Genomic DNA, 18,565 nt, shown 5'->3' with positions numbered 1-18,565 from the left:
ACAGTGCGATTTGCACAAAACTTGGTGATATCATAGAAGGGACACAGCTAGAGCACCTAAAATTGTCCTGCTCCATATGTGGATCCTTCTCGCCGCTTGAGAAGGGAGTCATCAAGGCGCGCTTTCTTTGCCACGTTCCGCCGATGGGCCCTTGCCTCGGCTGTTTCACACGCAGACATTCTTTCGATTCTCCTCTGGTCGCGGGATTGGCCCAGGGTGATCAGTTGATCTGGTGGGACTACACCAAGCTCCTCTAGCACGTGTTCAAAGCTTGAATGTCCTTTATTGAACCACAACACGGCCATAGCAGCTGCAGTTTCCACTGTTGTCCGGGAGGCAAACTTAGTCTTCGGACACAACAACCAGATTTTGCTGTTCAAAGATTCTGCAGCGTTTTGGGTCTTCCCTTGGATACAACGCACCAGCAACTTTTCATCTGCGAGCCGCTTGTAAATGGGAAGCACAGCCAATCCTTGAGCCTTGGTCAAGATTGGTGTGTGGTCGGGTGGGGCCTCCCCAAGCGCTTCAGCTCGCCTATGCTTGCACCAGGAAGTCGCCCCTTCTGGACAGTATCGGTGGCTGCCTGCTGTGTTGCTCGATGATGAATGGAAATATGAGGCCCAGATGGCACGATGCATTTTCAGAATATCACCTCTGTTGTTTGTGATTGCAATACGGTAATAGTTCTGCAGCTTCTGAATTGTGCCATCTGTCAGCTTTTCCCCTCGTGGAAGTCTTGTTGGCAGTTTCCGAAGTGCAGTGCCTAGACGCTTGGCCACATGGTTTGTGCACTCCTCCTTGTCCACAACAGCTTCACCATATACCTTGGCCTCAGCGACAGCGGTATAAGCTTTGCTGTCCCCATCACTGAGGAACTTGGTGAAGCGCAATGGTGTTGTGTATGAGGATGTCCTGCCCCATATGCGCAAAGCTGCCTCAGTCTCCATGGCATGAGAGGAGCACTCTGTATTTTTTTCGCAGACAGGTGTGTGGAATGCTTGCCATATTTCTTCCTCATCACCCAAGTCCTGGTGCCGGCTACAGGCAAGGCAGTAATTCGATAGCACTTCAAAATCTAGGCACAAACCAGTGTCCACAGACACAGCAGTGCCGATGCCATTGTGGCTCTTGTGCCCTCTTTTTTGCCATGTGCCATCATACATGACAGCAACATCAGCCCCATCCACTTTCTCTTTAGTTATCATCCGCGCTTTCGCCAGGTTTTCTTGCACAGCTTTGGTAGCTGCAGCATGAACTTTTTTGCCAATTGCAATAAAAGTCTTATGATGCATAGGTATTGGCAGTCCAAGAATAGCGCAAAAACGCGACAGCTGTTCATGCCCAATGCCTATTGCACGCGCAGCCACAACTACCTTCACATTGACAGCGAAGCTGTCACGCGAGCTGCCGCTTCGGTAGCTCCAGTCATCACCGGCATCGGTGGGCTGTCTTTCCGGCAGAACACGCCGCGAACTATGCGCGGCAGAAACCACTGACTCAGGACACTCACTGTTATCACAGTGCAGCTCGAGGAACGAAGAGAGGCCCTTACGTTTACTTGCGGTGTCGCGAACGACGAGTCCAGCGGTGTGGCATGTTGGACAAACAGCACGGCTTACCATCGATGTCAGTGCGCCGATGTCACAAAATACTCCGCTCACAGAGCCACAAACACTCTTCGTTCTTTCGCTTTCGAACTGTTCAATCTTTTTTTCTGATGCGCTGATGAACTTGATCGCGGCGTCGATTTCGTCAAAGTTCCCGCAAGCCGCCGTATCCCCGCTGCCTTGATTAGGCCTAGTGGCCCGCGGCTCGCATTCTTCTACCGCTGCTTTGCGCTTCGGTTTACGTCGACGCCCTTGGTACTTGTTCTTGCTTGCAAACTTTCGTGCTCGGAAGTCTCGCTTCTTCGAGTTATCCATGGTGAACTCGGAAAAACGTAGAAACGCACGGCAAGTGCCGATCGTCGCAAGCGCTCAGCGAGCGAGGCCGATCAGATGTAGCCAATGGCGGCCTCGGTAGCGTACCATGTGACCGGTAGAGATGCGCGAAGCGGCTGCAGCTTGGCTGCAAACCGACTTGGAAACGACTGTTTTGTGAAATTCCTCACTAAAATACGAAACTAGGGGGACGCCTGTACACTAGAAGGAGCCTTGATCTACACCACCGAACAAACCCCGATGGCGGACGTCATCGTGTTGCCGAGTGGCGGATTTTCAAAAATAGCCGTCGGATGCGTGAATTCGCGACTTCGGCAGCTACCTTCACTAGCGCAGATCGACTTTTTACCACTTTCTCGTTTGAATTCAGCTATGACCTTTGGGGAAATGATAGTTGAATGATCAAAAGTGATTTTAGAAGCAATATCTCAAAAGTGGAAATTTTCGCAAAAAACGCGATTTTTCGACCCGCATCTCCCCTTAAATGGAAGACGCTCCCGAAAGGAGTCGTTTTTTCGAGTGGTGTGATCGTGCGGGCCAACGAGAAAAATGGGTGCCTGTTGCAATCGATGTCTTATTTTCCTTCTTTTTTTCTGTCGCGGAAACCGGGTGCGCGTTACAATCGAGGGCGCGGTAGAATCGAGTAAATACGGTATGCCTGTCCATGGTAATAGGCGGACGGCATGCACTATGCCATCCGAAGGCGTGCCACTGTTCGGGTTTGATTTGACACAGATAGTACAGATTTACAGCGAAGCTGTCATAAGGTAGTTTCAGAAAATTGCATGCGCCTACAAGGAGTGTTGAAAAGAGTGGCCATGTGAGCCCCATGCTCTTCGCATCCTGGCGCGAGACCCTGATTCTTCACACATCCTGAAGTTCTTATCGAAAACCATGAGCTTAAAACGGTGCGATACTTTTTGTATGTGACGGTGTGAAATTACCCACAATACCGACGAGCCACAGACCAGACTGCTTTGCTGGTCACTCATCTTTACAGAGTGGACTGGCTCTGAATTCTTTCCCAGCAAATATGCAAAGGGTGTTGTTCAAGCACCTGTGGTGGCATGTAGCTATCGATATTGTCTTTATGGCCACTGAGTGAGCTTGAAACAGGGGTCATAAACATTCTGGAGGCCCCAAAGAAATAGTAACCAGATCACTACAAGTGCACACAACCCAAACAGTATTTCGTTTGGGTCTTGTGTTGGGGAAGTTGTTCCTCGAACCAGGCATGTGCTCCAAAGCCTGCCCGATACCCACCTTAGCCCACTCTTGGATGCAGTCGAGGCAGAATATGTGGTCACAGCTTTCAGGTGTGCCCACTTCTTGGCCCAGGAAACGATTGAGGCAAACAGCACATCGCTCAGCCTGTGCGTCGCTCAAGTCACTGTCACTAGCCTCGCCTGTAGCATCGGCAGCCTTGCGTGGAGCAACGGAGACGGCTTTTTTGGTTGGCGCTGCTGCCACAGCAACGGCCACCTGCTGCTGGCAGCTCTCCAAGAGCAGCTCTGCAATGCAGCAAGCATGGATGAGCAGCTGCAGTCATTCAAAGCTACGAATGATGGGAATCGTGTACCACACTCCATATTACAGCAAGTAAAAACTACGAAAGCGTCAGCAAGAATTTTTTCATTTGTTCACATCAGTTAACAAATAATGTGTAACAGTGTAGTAGCATTCAAAAGAAAAACATATGCCATAAAATTTCATGCAAAAATGAAGACTGATACTTCTATTTCATGAGGTAAGACAAAACTGCGTGAAAGGTGTTCAAGATATGAAACTTACCATCAAATGAGCAGAGTAATGTGATTCTGCAATGGGGCGGAAAGCTGAGCAAATTTGTTTTTGGAAATTTATGTGCCAACATGTACCGTATTTACTAAGGTAATCCTCGCACCCCTCACATCGCCCAACAAAAATACGACTTTTTTTTTCCTCGAGTAATTATCGCACCCTTGAAAATTGCCGGAATAATGTCGTCTGCTCATTCCAGCCGTTGATGATGATAGCGTGCGCCATCTCTTAAGCGTCAAGTGTACTATTATTGCACGAAGATTCAATCCAAGCCAAGCCAAAGCGGCAAGTGCGTGTTGTGGCGTGTTTTGTTTGTTGTGTCACTAATCTTGTTACGTTATGGGGCAATACTGAAGCTACACGGCTGCTTTCAAGTTGAAAGTGATTGATCATGCACTAAACAACGGCAACAGGGCCTCTGGTAGGCCCTTTTGAGTCTACGAGTTTTGTGTTCGCTACTAGTGACGGCAGCTGAAAGCCACCAAGATGCAAACGGGCCTGCCTAGTGTCTAAGACTGGGATTGATGGTAAAATTTATTTCTTCAGAAGGAAACTGAAGACGATTCCGTTAAATAGCCATCAGCCCAATACTGACATCCTAAGCTTACCTTTTGAGGGCTCCTATTGAGTGACGAACGCTATCGCTACGCCCGCAACGCCCATAGGCTTTGCCTATGGTATTTTAATTCTCGACTAATTGCTTGCACTTTTTGTGTCTCAAATAAATTTTGCCTTGTGTTGAACCTCTGCTTTTATTGTCGAGGTAAATTTTAATTAGTACCGCTCAAAGCTTGCTGTTAGTTGCTGGTTTCAGAATCTCTATTTGCAGCCACTTCGTATTCTTTTTCGCTCGGTACGTTTTCGTGGAAAGTTTTCCCCACGTAATTCTCGCACCCCCAACTTTGCGTGGTTTTTCCGCCAAAAAAGGTGCAAGAATAATGCGAATAAATACGGTATGTGAGCATGTTGCAAGTACAGATACTTTTGAAAGACTCAAGTAGGTGGTTATGGTTCATATACAAGTGAAGTTCATATTGATGTCGCAAGGTGTTGCATGTTCTACTCGGTTGCGTGGCAAACACATTTCAAAATTTATTTCAAAGATGTTTCAGGCTACATATGCCGTTGATATAGTGCGGCTGAAGCGTGTGGTGTGTCCATCTAAATCAATCTCACCACTTATCTTGCATTGTAATCATCCCTTTTAAACATACGATTGAGCCTACAAATCAAATGCAAAATAGATTCCTGACATACCATGTTTGACATGGCCACACAAGTGGTTGTTTCACCATACCAACATCACTTAGCTGGGTGTAGGCACAACAAAAGCTCGCTAATTTCGATTTCAAGGGACTGGAAGAAATGTCCGAGTTAACCGAATGCCAAATTACCAAATGTATATGAAAACAACAAACAAATACCTGTTACGTGAATACACTTTCATTTTCCTGATGAATATGAAATACCGCACTTATCACAAAGAAGAGCAGTGTAAAAGCAGCATTATTTGTTGTCCTCAAACTTCATTCACAATGCGACTTACGGCGCAATATTCGCCCTTCCTCATTACAGCCCCCAGCAACAACACCACACGATAGTTTTTATTTTGCTTGTAAAGAGGCCCATAAGTAACTATTCGTCCTTCATCATACAGCAAGAGTGTTTTGTGGAGACAGCGACCGAAAGCTCGTGATCCTAAACAGTTTCAGCCATGTTTGAGCCTTAAACATGTGTGCACACAACACAAGTTAAAGCAAAGCTGCTTAGTGTTGGATTCACATTAGGACAAAACCATGGTAACTGATTGAAAGAGCGATTTGGACTGTGCTGCCTCACTCTGGTTGTCCGCAAGCCAGTTTGTGCTCTTTCCCGTCGCACAATTGCAGCGCTCCGTGCTTGGCACGCTTAGAGGGTCGTCCAAACGAACCGGGTTGCAGCCAAATGTGACTCAATTACCTAGAGTTTGATGCCTTAGAATAATGCACATGCTGGCCCGGACCAGAGCAAACTGCCAAATTAGCCGATTTCCCAAATTAACAAGGATCAAATGAGGAAACTTTTACTGTAGTTATCAATTGGTGCGAGGTTGCTGCAAGTACTGTTTAGAAATCGCTGCACGCATAAATTAGCAATGAATATCTGTGGCATAAGAAAGCAGAAGATTACAAACAAGTACTTTTTGCTCCCTGTACCGGAATATTTTGCCATTTGTGACGGTACGTTGAACAACACTATCACGTTTTTAATGCACTGACGGAAAAATGAAAACGAACCAGTGAAGATAAAATATTTTGAGTTAAGGGTACTGCCAAAATGTCACTTCGATTACATGTTGTTAGGTTAATTGAGGAAAGGGGGCAAATTAGTTGCTTCAGTCATTCAGCATGAAAGATTCTACACCACACAATGCGGCACTTTTGCTGAAAGCAATTGCCTCAGAATACAACCTTTGCGATGCAGGCTACAATGATCAATTGTCGTGCACTGGGGCAAGTGATGGTAACACAATTGTGCAGGGACTTCAAGGGAGGCATCTGCAATAGGAACCATGCCTACAATAATGGTGCAATTGTATACTTTTCCCACTATACGCACTAGGTGTCACCCACTTAAGAGTTACCTAAATAAATTTAATGTATCCTAAGCATCTTCCCCTATATTGCAGTGGTAGGATAGAGGTAGCACCATCACGTCGAAACAATGGACTTCCACAATGCTGCCAAAATCTAAATGCTAGTTTAGTACGCCCTAGGCCTTCTGCCATCAGGCATAGCTACTTGATGGACAGCGAGAGCAACTATGCTACAGCCACCACATTAGAAGGTTCAACGGAGGTTTAACTGGCACGTAATTACAAGAGAGACTGTGTTGGCACCGTTTAATACTGCGATCAGCAGCAATACTACTGCTTCCCTCGTATGATTCCATGCACATATAGGTAATTCATGAATAGCTGATGATACTGATAAGCTGACAGTTACATGTAGAAAGTTTCACTTCAACAACTGTTATAGATATAGTGGAACATCCATTATACATCCCCCGGTTTCGTGACGACCTGCATATTACGGCGAATCAGTTCGGTCCCAGCAAAATCCCCATATAAGTAATGTATTAAAGACCTTGGTTATACAATGTGGTTTTACACCAACCCTGCATCTTACGACATTGAGATTCCATCCGAACGAAAAAACTATCTTCACTTGAATCGAACGTCAACCCAATATTCACGAGAGCGAAGTATGAACCTGTGTTCCCCTACGTTGACGATTAGAAAAGTAGAAAGTGAGGCAGATGTCCTTCTTAGAATGGAAAATTTATACTCCTGGAAGTTCATGCGCTTCATGAGATTCCAGGAGTATAAACTTCGGAAGTTCATGAGGCACAAGGTGTGCCATGGGCTTATTCAGGTGGTCTGTACCCGTTTTCGGAGCAAGGCTCAGTGTCACGGCCCACATTAGTTTTTCGATTATATGACCACCGGATTATACGGAAGTTTTGCATGGTCCATGAAAGTCACATAATCGGGGTTCCACTGTATTTGCAGTTTCTCCTACGAAGTTGATATGTACAAGTCGTGTAGGTTTACATAACTAGCAAACAGCTAAGAAAGAACAGTTCTGCATGAATCTCTGTATTTTAGCAATGGTTTAAACGAAGAAAAAGCTGTACCAGAGACATGGCATTACATGTGCAAACAGTTAATGTGATAAAGAGCCCTGCAACAGTTCTTGAGCATGGTCAGAAAACGCTCAAACTGGACGGATCCTAAAACTTTTTTGCGATCGTAAATTTGTGAGGCAATAAGCCCTGTCAGTGAATTCATTCCATGTCTACTTGAAAAAACTTTGCAGGGTCCTTTTAAAGGGGTTTATATTGCTCACGAGGTCTATCGAATGATAGCACTTTTCGTATCGTTCAACAGCAAGATCGGATCAATCAACTGCCTACGTACCTTGGGGAATCTCCTCCCACTCCGACTCGCCACCAGCGTCGTCCTCTGCCGCTGAGTCAGCTTCTTCCGAGGATGACCCAGACTCTCCGCTGCTGCCCTCTTCATCCTCGTCATCCTCATCACCACTGCCTCCCTCCGATTCGCTGTCTGATGAAGACGATGACTGCTCCTCCTCTTCGTCGACTATCACTCTTACGTTGCGCTTGCGCCGCGGAACTATCTCCTCCTCGTCGGAGCTCATGGCAGTTGCACCTCAGTGAACTATTTCAACTGGTCATGGTAGAGTTTGCCTCCTAGAGAGCACAGAAGAATGACATGAGGCACTGGTACTGCAGAGTATGCATATGCCTAGCTGCAAGTGACATCCATATGTGCGCGTATTGCAGCACCACACAATTCTGCAGCTCATAATTCAGTAACAAGTGCATTGCAATGCCAAAGGAAGTGCAGGTTTGTTGGTCTACTGCAAACGGGCACACTTTCAGGCACGGCATTGTGGGCTTAGGTCTCTGAAAGCAAAGTGAAACAGTGTAGCAAGTGCTTTGCACATGCTCCAAGTCAATGAACACGCGTTCTCTACTGCACAGGTAAAATTTCTGCAGTTATCTCCTATACACATCAGTTGCACACATCTTTCATTTAGTGAAATGCATAAAACTCAGTCACTGCAGCACATACAAATTATAATACTGCTGCAATTATTTACATAATGACAGAAGTTCCAGCTAAACATCAATGCGGCTGCAGGCAATCAGGCACTGCAAAGAGCTAACTGCTGTTTCTGGAATTTTCTTTTTTTATAATTGAACCTTCCACAGCCACAAAAAAAGCACACCGCCAAGCTGTGCTTAATTAGCTTGGCAGTTGTGAATTAAACACACAAGATAATCATCACTAATTTAATAATCATACATTTATTACTAGAAGAAAAAAATTTGGTTAAATTCTGCCCTTATACTCTGGCACTAAATACCAGTGCGGTGTCAGGAAATTAAATCTTTTTCTATTTTGATGCCTTTGACCCCATAAAACTAGCCGAAACTTTAGACATTCAGTCTCTGACTCCCTTAGAACACAGTGTAACTTATGTATAGTGATACAGATTTATGCAATTTCTAGCACATGGTATTGAAATTGACGACGCCCTCATTAGCTGGTTAGGGAAATTCGATGCTTCCATGTGGATAAATATGGAATGCTTTGTGACAGTGCTTACAAGTTCCAAGCCAAGCAATTCGCTGAATATTGTGCGAATTTCACTACCCTGTGGCAGGTTTGCCGAGTGTAACAGCGCATGCATAAAATACCTTCTATTACCGCCTCAAACCAATCTTTCTACATTTCTGCAAAAAAGTGCTGTCCTCTTTTTCGATTTGTTCGTCATCCGCAACACATCCCTTCTAATTATTGAGACAAGAACACCCTTAGCAACAGGTCTGTTAAAAAACAGAGCGAACAGCTCTGCACTCACTCGTGTTTGTTGTAGCCAGTAGTAGCCTTATTTACTTCGACAGTAAGGGGCCAGCATGGATGGCATGTTCTCTTCTTCCCCCTGATGAATAACATAGAAAAAAAATCTAACATAATACCTTATCAAACCGACCTCATATTATCACTTATCTAGCAACTAGAAAGGTTCATAACATTAAACAAAGCATAAAATATCGCAACTCTTGGAGAGAAGATTGTGATCACGTGAATCAAGATCTATAGAGTTAAAAAACAATCGCGTATGACAGACTGACTATACTGTACTTCTACGGCTTTCCCAATCCTCCAGCTTATCTTGGATTCTATCACTGAGGTTAAACTAGAGTGCAATACAGCAAACTATGTTTCTCAACATACACCTCTTGTCGCCATTGAGTGACACCAATGGCGCTCTATTTGTCAAAAACCTCAATTAACTAACTTGGTCACCAAACTTAGACACAGACAGCTTTATTTTGGAGTGTCCGCTCTAAAACGCATGCTACATGGGCCCAAGAAATGATATTCAGCTGCTGAAGCATCAAGTTGCCGAATGGCATTTTTTTCGAAGAGCTGTCGCACACCTAAATTTAGTGACATTTCATTAGATGGTGCCACCAAATGACCTTCGGCTTATAATAAAATGAGAACACTCATCTTAACAATTTTAATGTGGATTCAGGGATAGTGAAATGTAGAAATAAGGAAGCTATAGTGCCATCAGCATAAGTATATTCCATTCTTTTGAAAACGTTTTAGCTGACCACAACAGCTTCGGTTATAGCAAGTTGAGCATAAAGCCCAGAATCTCGCATAGGACCAGTCATGTTAAAGCCGTTACAATTGTGATGTGAATGTCGTTATATTGCATTCAGGAAAAGACATGCAATTTGTTAATGAACATGAAAAGCCGAAGTATTTTTGATTAGGCAAGTGTTATTTCCTATAGTTCGTGTGCACTGCAGTTAACAAGTTTTGGTATCGAGAGTGCGCATTTCACTGTCGGTCGATTTCCAGCAAAACCATAATGTGATGAATGGCATTAAGGTGACCACGTGTGTATGCCATGAATGGCATATCCACGTGTGGCACTACAAAAAAGGCCTTAACCTTTTACTTGCCAATGTTCCAAAATTGGAACATACGAAACCTAATTTTTATTTCCTCTCCAATATATCACATAATAAAATTTTTTGTTCACGCATACTCATTAATGCTTGTGAAAAACGTAGCAATTTAAATTTTTAGTATGAACCTACGGAGAATCATTAGATAAATTTTCAAAAACAGGCATATTTTGCGCTCCTTGACCACCAGATGTTTGTTGCATTATTCCGCGGGAAAAAATAGTGTTGCAGGGAGCAAGGCAGAACTAAAATATCGGCAAATAGTTCGGGATTACGCGGCAAAACAATAAAAAAATAACAAAGAAATTCTAATTTTCAGCTTGAGAGTCTCGTGCGGATGTTCCTTTTTTGGAACATTGGCGTGTCACAGTGTCAAACGCAGCGTAGACACACGCGAGCGTATCGCCTCGTTTTTTTTTTTTTTCGATTTTTGGCTTGTCGATGCCACCCTCTGGGCGGCGCTTGACAGAAACTTGAACATAAGCATTCCTGGGCGTCATTTTGAGTTTGCCAGACACGTGGAAAGAGCAGCATTGAACTACAGTGCCTAGCCACATCAATCCCTGCGAGTGTAAGTAGAAAACTGCCTTGCGGCTGGTATTATTTTTGTAGTACTGTGCTTTACACCGCAATAACTTTCGTTTTAGGTCATGGCACAACGCTTCCTCACTTTGGAGGCAGCAATTTACCTTTTGTTCAGCCTTCCCGATGACGAACGCGAAGGTGCATCTGTATGCCAATTGCCGCCTGTTGAAGATGGCAATATTACTGACGAGGAGCACGTGAACTAAAACGACTTCTCTGAAGTTGTTCCCGATGATGTTTGTGGGCACGTTGAAGTTATGCAGTGCAGGGATGAAGACGTTGATTCGCCTTCTGCATGTTCGAGTCCTGAGCCACGACAAAAGAAACCAGCGGGGCGGCAATTCACTGCTAGAAAAGAACGCAAAGCTTCAACGAACGCTCGGAAAACAGACACTCCAAAGCGCTCCCATACACCAGTATGGGGTGACCATGCCACGTTTGACAAAACACTTCCCAGCGAGAGCCCTCCGTTCTTGCTAGAGGCATTTCCTGAGCTTGCAAACATGAGCCCATTTATGCTGTTCAGCAAATAAATTTCTCCGGAGTATCTTGGTTCACTGGCTGAACTAACTGCAAGATACGCACTCCAAAAGGGGGAGGAGGTGGACGTCACAGGAGCGGACATAGGTCAGTTTTTCGGCTTCTTACTTTTCAGCGGGTACCACTCCGTTCCATCTGAGGACTCGTATCGGAGCACTGCAGGCACTGCAGAAGATCTTTGTGTGCCTATAGTCGCGACAGTGATGGCCCGCAATAGGTTCCGGCAGCTGAAAAGGTTCTTTCATGTTGTTGACAACACTCAGTTGAAGGCAGGTGACAAAATGGGCAAAATTCAGCCATTTTACGACGAAATCTCCAAATGTTTCCGCCACTTTGGAGTGTTCAATGAAAGCCTCAGCATCGACGAGTCAATGGTGCCCTATTATGGCCACCACTCGTGCAAAATGTTCATTCGTGGTAAACCCATTCGATTTGGGTACAAAATATGGATGATGTGCTCTTCGAATGGAATTGCGATGGAATTATATTGTGGGAGGAAAGAGAAGGAAGACAAGACACCTCTCGGGATCAGGGTTGTTAGCAATATGGTATCGGTCCTGGAAGCGCCTGAACAGCACGAAGTCTACTTTGACAACTTCTTCACTTCGCACGGTCTCTTGACGAAACTGGCTGACCAGGGGATTCGAGCAATAGGGACTGTGCGAGATACAAGAACCGGTGGTTGTCCACTGAAGAGCTTGAAAAACATCGAAAACGAAGAAAGAGAATCTTTCCACTGCAAGTGTGACGGGGCAGTCTACGCATGCAGGTGGAATGACAATGCAGTCGTCTCAGTTTCTTCTAACCACCTAAGCCACGAGCCTGTTGAAAGTGCGAAACGCTTCTCACGACGCTCAAGTAAAAAGGTGGACATCCCTCAACCACATTTGATCAAAAAATACAATGAGGGCATGGGCGGAGTAGATGTGATGGACCGCCTCCTCGGTAGCTATCGACCGAAACTGAGGAGCAAGAAATGGTGGTGGAACCTTTTCAGCAATGGTTTGAACATGGCTGTCGTCGCAGCATGGCTCCTCCACTGCGAGCTTCACAAGGGTAGTGATGCCGCCATGACGCACATTGCCTTTCGGCGGGACGTCACCATGTCCTTGCTACAGCTCAAGCAGAAACTCACTGTGAGACCTGGACCCCGCGTTCATCCGAGACATGAGGACAGAAAAACTGATGGCCACTACATCATCTCAACGACTCAGGGAAGATGCGCGGAATGCAAGAAGAATACAACGAATCAGTGCCAGCAGTGCAAAAAGTGGCTGCGCAAGAAATGCTTTGCCGCTTACCACGGTTTGTGATTTGCTCACTGTAGTACAGCCAGTAGTATGAAAGAAGAAATTTTCGTAAAATATTGTTATAAATATTTATACTTTTCAGAGACATCGTATGATGCTAAATATTATTCTTCAGTTATCTTAAATAAGGAAACCCGACTGAAAAGTCAATAAAAGTTGTTCCAGAGAAAATGTGTGTTTTGCATATGGGAAATGCCAATGTTCCAAAAATGGAACATTCGAAAACATATGCTTAGTCATTGTGAATATGGCTGTATTTTTTATCATAGTTAATTTAGAAGGCCAATGCAAATTATCAACATAAATTTTAGTTTTTTTCCTACTGCTTCATAGTGCGGCGTTTAAAAGGTTTAAACCTTAAAGGGGCCCCACAAAATAAGCGTGTAGCTTTCATTGCTTCTTGTTGTACAAGGCATTAATATCGTAGTGCTAGTTGTAATGCCATAAACGAACCTGTTATTTCTATGCAGAAACCATACTGTTTTCAAACAAGAGCAACAGCCAACGGCTATTTTCGTGCTTGGAAGCGACATTTGCCGCACGTATCGATTGGATCGATGCGACAAGTCGTACGTAGTATTCATATGGACCCAGATAGAGCATGCTATTGTGTGCTAAAAATTATAAAACCACTCTTAATACTTTATCACATAAAGAAGATTTCCATGTCTGTTTTTATTACAAAAATTTGAAAACAATTGGAAAACGACGCGGGGACATCTGCACAATGACCACTACGAGGCAAGTCGTCCGGTATGTTTGTAAGCGGTACATGGTGATTGGAACCAGCCTTCGACCAGGGGTGGATCCAGCCACTCGTTTTAGGGGGGGGGGGGGGGGGGTCGTTTAAAGTAACATAGGAGAGGAGGCGTGGTCACTAATTTTTTTTTTGTTTTTACTAGCACAAAAACCCTATCATAGCATAAATACTGTTGAGGTGTGCTCAAAGGGATCCCACTCATTTGTTCTAATGGGCGATAGCAGGTGGAGGGCAATCACTGAAGAGAGGGGAGCGGGTGCTCACAGGCTTTGGGGGGGGGGGGTGGGGAGGGGCAATTGCTCTTACTGCCCCGCCCCCCTCTGGATCCATCACTGCCTTCGACGCTGATGGGATAGCGAAAGGGAACGTTTTTTTCTTGTCACCTGCTGAGATATTGAAGTTGGAAAGCTCATAACCTTCGTTACCTTGCACCTGTTTCAATCTTTTAGCATTCATCTCAGTATTCGGCACCCCACGCGCTCCATCACTGCAAAATGCAGATGAAGAAGCATCGCAGGGCCCCTTGAAGGCATTAAGAAGTTAAGGCCATTTTTTTATGCCTGTCTGCCACAGGCATAAAAGTGTCACAATAAAACATATACACGCATAGTAACGACCCTAGCTTTATTTGAACAGGCTGCATGCCGAACCCGTGTACAAAACAAACTCTGCTGTCGGTGAGGGTGATAGGGGTGGCTGCCTTACTACATGGTTTATGCGACTTAGCACTGACCGTATTATTCTCGCAAATTTTTTGCTCCGTCTCAACAAACAATTATTTCACTTGTTCAATGCGTCTTTGCATATCGGAAGCCTGTGATTGCCTCATGTGACCATCTTCCTGCCTGTTTCGTGGAGTCCTACATATTCGGGTGACTCGAGAGGATCCAGTCCATGCTGCTCCTTGGATGCCACCCAGAGATCATTTACACATGCAGGCATCGGTTTTCCGCAATACCGATGCAGTGATGGTTTTCCAGTGCCGCTACAATACAATTTTAGATATCGAAGGATCAAATCAATTCCCTTTTCGATTTCACGATTTTATGAAATAATTTGAGCGTAGTGATTAGTCCATCAAGCCAAGTTTTAGCCGTGGTTGTGTTGCATGCATCTGAACAAAATGACTGAACAAACCCCACTAGTAATATTTTCTAGTATTCGTAATACATTCATTATCTTACAGCTAAAGTCATAGTCATACTCAAGGAACTGTGAAAATTCTTGCAATGTGTGTGTTCAATGCAGCACCTTTCCACGAGACGTAAGGAAAGCGCACTCACCCGAAAACCCAGTAAGAAAAGCCAAGCCAATCTCTACTGCAGTCAATAACCACTTGATGAACAGATGGCCATGTTCTCAGCACAAGTCTGCACAAAATAAAAGAACACTGTAACAATGACAGCAAAGCACGCTTACAATCTCCATAGCCTATTTTTTTTATCTAAGGCAGGTTATCAACAAGTAAAAATTTGTCCAATATAGAGAGAATGGTCATGGACCTATATGCTTGTCATTTAAAGAGTAATAAAGATCAATGCTCAGATTTTCATGTATTTGATGAGCGAAATCCTTTAGACTGCTAAGATATGCAGTTTTGATGCAACAGGCCTGCCATTTTATTCTCACCCTGAAGAACCACTAGATTTCAGCCAAATGCCCAGTGTAACAAACTATACACCTATTATATTCAACTAAAAGATAACTCGAGTTTTCAAGAACGTAACTGTGTATATAGACTTTTGAAAGGAGAGAAGGTCAACTCCCAATTAAGCTGTTGCACGGGAGTACAATGCTGAAGCCACAGCCTAAATAGTGCATTTTTAGGGAGCAACAACAGCCCATAGGTAATTATGATGGAGGTCAGGGACAGCCTTCGACAAGGTCATTATAGTACGATGCGCAGCACACGGAATGACACTTATGTTTATTCATAACCATATCTGCGTATGCATATAAGCACTTAAATTGCTGCACGTGAAGCTATTCCTGGTCATGAATATCACAACAGATGTTCACATAGCGAAACACTCTTTTTTGGGTGTTAGTATTTGCAACGTGTCAAAACATAAGCTGCGGAAAGCACTGCACGAACGCAACACAGACAATTTTTTATTTACTCGTCACATTAGGCCTTTTGTGCAGACCTTCAAAACAGAGTCCGGTCGTGCTGTCAGTGACCAATTACCTATCCAAAATTCGCCTTGCCGAAAAGCTCCAATAATAAAATATCTCACATCGGAAACCCTTGATTTACATGATACCCTAATTGTAAATAGTCTTATGGCCCCACTTATAGTGCCAGCAAATTATCCCAGAAAAGAAGTTGCCGGTAGTTTTTCTCTATTGTTTGCCCATGAACATGTGACTTATGTGGCAAGCCTGTCATGCTGCCGATGTATGTGCCAGCAGAATAGGGGCTGCACTTGTAGTGCCGGCAGATGGCATAATACATCAGAAACCAGCAAGTTCGTAGCACCCTGCTGTATTTTTAGCTTTTACACCGCCATTAGCCATTTTCGCTCTCCTACACTTAGCAACACTGATCACCATTGTCAAGGACCTGGGAGCAAGATCAAGTGGCTTTAGAGCTACAGTGTCTGAGCTTCCATCTATTGTCCAAAGCAAGTCGATGGAGTCAACCCGGCCTCTAGCATTTGTCGACGTAGCCGCTGGCAGTGGCGTGAAAAATGTAAGTACATTTTCTTTGTAACGTGAATGGCGTGAACCTAATCTAACCTAACCGATCCTTGTTACTTGCAACCCTAAAACTGCCGGCATTCGGTCAACGCATATAACCTACCGGCAATATAGACACTACCTAGTTTTATCAGGTTCACTTGGTTGCAACTTTTTATTTTATATTTTTCTTCTCTCTCTACTACAATCTTTCAGTCCCCTTCCCCATACCTATACAGAATAGCATGCCAGCAATATACAGACACTAGCAAAAATCTGTTTTTCCTGATAAAGAGTCTCTCTCTCTTATTGAATCGTTCTTCACTGTCTAGTTACGCGCTCTACATATAGTACGTATAAGTATTTATGGATACAACGTACTCGGCGAAAAATGCATAAACCTAGCGAAGGCACGCCATCACAGCGGCTACTTTCTCAGCAGCGACGTGCCCTGCGAATGAAACCCAACAAGACCAGTCGAAAAGGAAGAACGGGATCTGCGGCCACATCACGCAACCTCGTTCTACGGCTGCGCTATAGAGGACTAGTCAATTATATAAGCTGCAAACTACGCCAAGCATAGTCCCGAATCGGCTTATCGGGTTTGAATGGAAAAGAAAGAGACACAAATACATCACCGGATCCCTACACAGGGCGACTTAAACGACCGCGGTAATGGCTCCTACAGATAAGCACGCCAGGCAAGCAGCAACTGACGTGTCGCACATGCTGCTTCGCCGGCAAACTAATTTTCTTTTTTTGCTTTCAGCATCGCTAAGCACCATCAACCTAATGCGCGAAGCACTGCATCCGAATGTTGTGCCAGATACGCAAGATCAAAAATCCAATGTCGCGGAGGAAACGTCATACTGGAAACATGGTTCGATGCCGCACACGATCATTACGACGGTCTCAAGAGCTACTATTTGCAGATCGCGTGGAACGCAGCGCTGTTACACACCTGAACGCAGTGGCAAAACGCACTTCACGCGGCGTAAAAAATGCTTCCTAGACGAACACAACACAGAGCACTCATTCTCGAAGCAAAGAAAATACCTATAAAACAACCTCGGCAACGAAGGTTCAAGCACGGCAGGCTTAAAATATGCGCCTGCTAACTCTCACACTGTAGTAGTGGGCAAAAACAGCCATCGGGAAAGTGCACCATGGCTCAAACGGCCGCAGACATCGCACACTAGCAGCCCATGGCAAGTAGTGTTGAAGTTTCTGCTTGTTAGGCTTATCGCGGAAACGGTGCGCTAAGTAAGTGTATTTCTGCTGACGTATGGCCACCGAGATCGTCGCAATCAACGATAAAGGAGAACAGTAGTTACAGAATGCGTCCGGAAGGAGATCTTGGCCGACATTTCGCACTGTGGTATGCGTAACAAGGAAACGACAAGCACGAATGAGCTCCCGGCACCTCATCCGAACGGCAGCTTCGGACAACCGATCCGTCAGCGCGCGATATTCCGCCACAGAAAGCGCACTGGTCAGCAGTACAGGCATCCGTGCTAGCGCGTAACACTGAGAGAGAAACTGATAAATTATTACCAAACGGCGAGTGCCGTAGGCGCACACCCAATTCTTTATACGAAGCTCGACATTTAATTCTCGCCGAGACGGCAGCCATTATTGTACATAACCTCAGCTCTTCCCGGCAACCATTGCGAGAAAAACCCGGATGTGACATTTTCGAATTTTTCAAGAGATGGCACTGCTATAGCTTTGTCTAAAGGAGCGTGATATTTAAAATTTCTGTTTAAAAACGTGGGTTAATCCCTCCTCCCCCCACCTCGCATGGTGACAACTCCCAAACTTTAAATAAAGTATACTAATTCATTAGGTTTAATTGCTTCAAGATCAAAATTTTTGGATTTTTCAAAAGATGACACTCCTATAACATTTTTGTTGTTGCTCAAGATATTTAAAAATTTCGTGTTGCTATTGCTTCTACTGCAACGGCAGCCGCAGCAGGTAAAAGTCCAACTAGTTTGAAGATCCTACCGCCCAATTCTTGTCCGATACCTCTTTAGAGGCGATGTCAGCAATATAAGAGGATCATCATCATCATCATCAGATTGCTCCCGCTGAACTGGTGGTGCAGCAGCAGCATTTACCGCCGAGTCTGAGCAGCAGCACTGATAGCAACAGATTTGTACATTTTAAAATCGTTTAGGTTGCTGTTGATTTCACTGAGAGGCAGCCGCAGCAGGTCAAAGTCAAACTAACTTGAAGAACCTGCCGGCCGATTCTTGGCCGATCCAACTTATAAAGGCAATATAAAGAGAACTATTACCTATAATACAAGGAAATTGTAGGAGCACTCTAATGTAATAAAATAAAACTATAAGGCTATATGAAGCGATATATATAGTGTGAAAAACATAGGAGCA

The 18,565-nt window shown here is 44.6% G+C and overlaps 1 protein-coding gene across 6 annotated transcripts in view; it reads right to left on the bottom strand.

Annotated features, from left to right (window-relative positions):
* The window catches only part of LOC119170482 (uncharacterized), a 126,130-nt gene that overhangs the window by 62,441 nt on the left and 45,124 nt on the right, over nucleotides 1–18,565 (bottom strand). For 2 of the 6 annotated variants that reach the window (XM_037421658.2, XM_037421661.2), the window contains exons 1-5: nucleotides 17,724–17,829; nucleotides 14,774–14,860; nucleotides 9,170–9,250; nucleotides 7,699–7,991; nucleotides 3,204–3,451 (exon numbers count right to left, since the gene is read on the bottom strand). In XM_037421658.2, coding sequence (XP_037277555.2) covers nucleotides 3,204–3,451; nucleotides 7,699–7,939 — 489 coding nt within the window. In that variant the 5' untranslated portion in view covers nucleotides 7,940–7,991; nucleotides 9,170–9,250; nucleotides 14,774–14,860; nucleotides 17,724–17,829. Of the gene's footprint in view, nucleotides 1–3,203; nucleotides 3,452–7,698; nucleotides 7,992–9,169; nucleotides 9,251–10,984; nucleotides 11,187–14,773; nucleotides 14,861–17,503; nucleotides 17,698–17,723; nucleotides 17,830–18,565 lie in introns of those variants that run through there. The other 4 variants (XM_075887257.1, XM_037421659.2, XM_037421660.2 and 1 more) reach the window with 4 other exon arrangements.

Source organism: Rhipicephalus microplus, chromosome 2 (genome assembly GCF_043290135.1).
Source record: "Rhipicephalus microplus isolate Deutch F79 chromosome 2, USDA_Rmic, whole genome shotgun sequence".
NCBI classification, from domain to species: domain Eukaryota; kingdom Metazoa; phylum Arthropoda; class Arachnida; order Ixodida; family Ixodidae; genus Rhipicephalus; species Rhipicephalus microplus.
Note: the sequence above shows the minus strand (reverse complement) of the source record. Positions and strands in the feature narration are given on the sequence as shown.